Source organism: Fukomys damarensis, unplaced genomic scaffold (genome assembly GCF_012274545.1).
Source record: "Fukomys damarensis isolate Sample0158 unplaced genomic scaffold, DMR_v1.0_HiC HiC_scaffold_19, whole genome shotgun sequence".
In the NCBI taxonomy this organism is placed as follows: Eukaryota; Metazoa; Chordata; class Mammalia; order Rodentia; family Bathyergidae; genus Fukomys; species Fukomys damarensis.
Genome location: NW_022900931.1, coordinates 58,963,444 through 58,968,555, shown reverse-complemented (window position 1 = coordinate 58,968,555; position 5,112 = coordinate 58,963,444). Strand labels below are relative to the sequence as shown.

Sequence of the window (5,112 nt, the reverse complement as noted above, 5' to 3'; positions counted from 1 at the left end):
GCCCGCCTTGGCCTCGTGGGGACGGAAACATCCCGTCCCCGCCCGCCCAAGCTGGGTCAAGGAGCCCGCCGGGCTGAGGCGCACAACGGCCCCCACGCCCCGGGAACTGGCTCTCCCGGTTCCTTCGGGGTGACCTCACCTGGCCCCACCCTCTCAGGTGAACGGCCGGGCCGATGGCGTCATTTCCTGCCAGGTAAGCTCCGCAGGAGGCTGAGCTCTGGGAGGTTTTGGAGGTCAGTCCCTCACACAGCTTCTAAAAATGTCATTGTCTTACCACTTTTCTCGCTGCATCTAAGCCTTGAAAAACTTAGGATCCCAGTTTTACACACAGATTGTTTATTTAAAAATTTTAAAAACAAAAATAATTTCCGAACTATATATTAATATATTATAGTAACTTACAATAATAATAATACCATCGTTTCTATTACAAAAAGGAAGAATACAGGGGAAGCAGACGACCTAATATATATAAATACTATAAAACCTTATTAGAATAAATAAAGTCGTCATAAATAAAGGGCCCACTGTTTGGGGGTTGGGACTTGGCAATGGCTTTGGCTACTTGCTTGTAGAGGGAAATTTGAGCACCAGGATTCTCCCTCAGGGGAGGCTCCAATCACCAGACACTGGAAACTCAGGTCTAGGAAAAACTGGGAAGGGGCCTACTATTCACAGCGCTTAAGATTCCTGGAGACAGGGTTGAGAGCTCACAGCCCCCTCAAACTCGCTACATCTTTAGAAGCTCGGAAGACGCTCCACCGTGAACACTGACAGGGCTTGCACCCTGGGGGCCTGCCCCAGTGTGGCACCAGGGGAGTAGGTTAATGCATTTTGGAATGTGGGGGGAAGGCCATATGATTAGATTGGGGGTCCCCCCAGGTCCCCACAAATGTCTCCCCCTTCAGGCCCGGCTGATCTGCTGTAAGTGGGCACCTGTCACTCAGAAACAGAGATGCGATTGAAGATGGGGAGCCGCCTTGGGGCTGAAGGGGGCTGGGGCGTAAAGACCCCAGTCTCGAAGACAGGAGAGTCGGATCCCCCCAGGCTGCTGGCGCTGCTGGCGTATTCATCAGGATCAGATCCCAGGGAGTGTGCAGAGGGGCTTCGAGCCAGCCCCCAGACGCTGCCTGGAGTGGCCCTTCGGCAAGAGGGGCAGCAGCCGGGAGCGGGTTCCTTCCGGGCCACAGGGGTCCCGGGGGCAGCAGAGAAGGCAGAGGGTGAAAGCAGAAAATCAACAGCAGGTGGTGGTGGGGAGCTGGAGGGTGAAAAGGAACATGAGGACAGAGAAGGGCCCATCAGGCCCTGTGGCGGTGGCGAGGTTCGGTGGCCTGAGGGCAGGCCGGAGAAGCTGATGCTCTGACGTAGCACTTGTGGAGACTGGACAAAGACAGCCTGGTCCTCACTGGGGTTGTGGATGAAGTGACAGCGTGAGCCATAGGGGCAGCGGCCCTGGAGGTAGAACTTGTGGCAGAGTTCCGTCTTGTACTTGGGGTGGCGACTGGCCTGGCGCAGCTCACCCCTGCCATGGGCAAACTGGCACTTCGCCCCGTAGCGGCAGCGCCCACTCTCGGAGAATGTCCGACAGAGCTCAGTCTTGTATCGAGAAGAGGTGGTAGGAGTCCCAGTCGGCGAGGTGGGTGAGGGCGACAGTTCGGGGCCAGGGCGGGGAGCCAGGGGTGCGAAGCCAGGGGGTGGGGGTACCCAGGCACAGCTACGGCCCTCCACCAGGCTGGTGGAGCGGCCCGGCAGGCGGGAAGTGACCCCAGAGGGGCCAGAGTCAGGTGAGTTCAGGCTCCAGATTCCCGAAGACTCAGTTTCTCCGTGGTCAGATGACAAGTCAGGGCTCAGCGACAGGAGGCTCTGTGGGAAAGGGTTTGGTAAGGACACCAGAAATGCCCTGCCCCAGCTGCAGGGCACTTCAAGAGCCTGCCAGTCCGGTTTGTGGGCTCCAGACCTGAGCCCCACCTGATCGCAGAAACTTGTACATTCTCCAGGGATCCAGATATGAAAGTCCTCAATTTACCCACAGTGAAGGCAATCCGGAGGAACCCAGAAATCCTAGCTTACACAAATGGAACCAAAGGGATCCCTAACGCCAGAGCCCCAACTGTTCCCCGATTTTGAGCCTCAGGGCCTTCCTGGATACAACCGGGCATCTGGTGGTACAGTTTCACAACTGACTCCGCAGTTTTAAGACTTCCAACAGAACTGGGGCCCGGGCGTGGGGACATAAGTCAGCTTCCCCAAACTGAGACTTCAACCCCAGAAACGTCTCCGCGCAAAACCGCCCTCAACAACTAGGAGTGAGCCAGGTGTGGGGCCACTTCCGCCTCCAGAAAGCCCTACACTTTGAGAAAAGTGCGCCAGCTTTCCTCTCTCCAGGGGCCGCCTCACCCGGGTTCGGACCGACACCCAGGAGTTGCAGGCTCCATTTTTCACCCGGAGAGAAACCAAGCTGGGCTGAGAAGGAGAGCAGGCGGCTTTGGCTGGAGTATAAGGCACTAAAGAACTAGGGAGCCAAGTACGCTTGGCGGAGACTTACCTCATAGATGGCAGTGAGATCCATGGCGGCGCGGGTGGCCAGGAAGAGATGGCCCAAACTCGGAGCGTTGAAGGAGAGCTGCGGAGGGCAGTCTGAGCCCGCTTTTTATAGGTCAGAAAGGGGGCGGGCCCGCGGGGGCGGGGCCAGGGGGCGCTTCCCGGACGCTCTCCAGCGGCAGAGCCGGGCAGGCCTCCAACTAGTCCCCTTCCTCCCGCCCCCGGCAAGGATTCCCTGAACTTGGCCGGCGGGCAGCCGCGAACCGGAGGGTAGGGAATGGGGTAGGGGCCTCTGTCCAGTTTTCAAGGTTAGACATTGATTGGCGAAAGGAACTGGGGCATAGGTGGGGCACAGCTGCAGGAGCCATTGACTAGGGCAGAGGCCAACGCGAGGCTCGTGGAAGACAGACAGGGGCGGGGAGAGATAAGCTGGAAGAAACCGAGATATGGAGAGAGACCGAGAGAAAAACACAGAGACGCAGCAAGAGATAGACACACAGAGGGAGAGACAGGGTGAGAAGGAGGGGGCGGGGAGACAGGTGACAGTCCTGGAGAAAAAAATTCCGAAAAAGCCAGTTTAGAAAGACTGAAGAGACGAGGAAAATGAGGAAGTCACTAACACACACCTTCATACGTGGAAATCTGCAAAGGGCAAAAGGCTAGAGTAAGAGACCACCAGGCCTGGAAGGGAATTCTCTTGGAAGACTTCACCTGGAGCAGATCAGGAGACCTGGGGACAGGGGATTTAGCTCAGTGACACCGTACCAGACTTGCAAGCACAAGGTCCTGAATTTGAACCCAGTAACAAAACAAAACAAAAAAACAGACCAGGAGACCTGGGATACCTTACTTGTCTTGTCTCCCATTTTAGGAATTTGTGTGGGGTTGGACTATCTGGCAAGGCTGAAAAGGGGCCATCGTAGCCCTATGCTAAGCCCTTCTGATTTCCTTGAAGTGGGCATTTTCTCAATCTCCACCAAATCAAGTTATCCAGTTGCTTTCTTAGTTTCAGAAAGTGAGTGGCAGTAGTCTTATACCAGGGCCTTTATTGGGGGGGGCAATTGAGACATTTTCTCTAGGTAACCCAGGCTGGACTGGAATTCGAGGTCTTCCTGCCTCAGCTTCCTGAAAGTTAGGATTGCTGGTGTGTGCCACCACAACCAGCTACACCAGGGTTTTGAGAAGTTTGACCCAAAAAACTCAAGATTTGAAAGGTAGAGGTCTTGTGGGGGATTGTCTAGATCAAAAGCTATTTTGAGGTAAAACTGGGCCATCTTCAACTCTTGGATGGTTTCTAATAATGGGAGTGTGCCTTGACCAAGCTAAATTTTCGAGGATCATTCCCCACATTGGCAGGTCTTTTAGTTGCTTTGAGTGAAAAACTCTCTTAACTTGGACGAAGCAGGGGCTGGGGATTTAGCTCAGTGGATCCACTACCTTCCTCACAAGCACAAGGACCTGAGTTCGAACCCTGGTACCAAAAAAAAAAGGAAGCGAGTGTATTGGTGCACACCTGTAACCCCAGCATTTGGGAGGCTGAGTCAGGAAGATTCAAGTGAGTTCAAAACCAGCCTAAACTACAAGGATAAATTCAAGGTCAACCTGAACTGCATTGCAAGCAAGACAGTATCAAAAAGAGGACAGCAACAACAGCAACGGAGCCGGGGATTTAGCTCAGTGGCACCACGCCTGCCTCTTAAATGCAAGATCCTGAGTTCAACCCCGGGTTCCACAAAAGAAAAAGATAAAACAAGTACCAAACAAAACAAAGCATTGAGAAGAAAATTTGTTTTTTTAAGATCTCGGTGGGCTGGCTGCCGTCGCTAAAAGGATAGTTTAGAAATCAACCATTGCCACGGAGCACAGTTATAATGGGAAAGCATGCTGTGCTGCGGGAGAGGTGGGGCGATTCCCCAGGCTCTAAAGCAGACCTGCCTAGTCCGAGTACGTCCGAGCTCGGGGAGGGAGGGGAATCCCTGGTGTGGCGCTTTCTGAGGCCAAGGGGCCTTCCTGGGCGGTCCCGTGAGCAGGGCTGGCCGCGGCGGCTGTGGCACGGTTGCGGCCTCCCACTCGCCGGTGACTCACTCGCAGGAACGAGGCGGCTCAGCCCGGACGCCCGGGTTCCTCTCCTGTAACCAGGGCTTCTGTCTGCTGTAAACAAAGCCTCGAAGACAACAGGGAAAGGGGGGAGGGACCCGCCTCCCGCCGGACACCCAGTGTCGTTTTCCCGACTTGGATAGGGGTGCAGCTGGAGCCCTCGGAGCTGGGCTGGGAGTTGGGGACGATCCCAGAGGAGATTCCAGTATCGGTTCCCCCGAGACGTAGCCTTTGCCATTCCCTGAGTCAGCCTGGCCCCCTCCCCTCTCCCATCTGCTGAGTCATCCGGACGTGTGAGCCTCGACGCCCGGGACCGAACCACTGCTGAGGGGGTGGGGGGGCCTAGCGTGTGGACCGACCCCCCTCGGCCCTCCTTCGATCCCGGGGTCCGGACCCCAGCCCGTCCTCCCCCAGACCTGGGATCGCCGCCCCCCCACCCCCGCGCCCCAGGCCAGGCGGAAGGTCTCGGCCGGA

General features: G+C 56.0%; 1 protein-coding gene across 1 annotated transcript; it reads right to left on the bottom strand.

The window, feature by feature from the left end:
* Window positions 1-392: 392 nt before the first annotated feature.
* Window positions 393-2,776, bottom strand: Zfp36 (ZFP36 ring finger protein). Its single transcript, XM_010614512.3, has 2 exons — window positions 2,546-2,776; window positions 393-1,863 (listed from the first exon to the last, which is right to left on the bottom strand). Exons 1-2 carry the CDS (start codon window positions 2,567-2,569, stop codon window positions 940-942), a joined length of 948 nt encoding a protein of 315 aa, XP_010612814.1. The 5' UTR covers window positions 2,570-2,776; the 3' UTR covers window positions 393-939.
* Window positions 2,777-5,112: the final 2,336 nt, after the last annotated feature.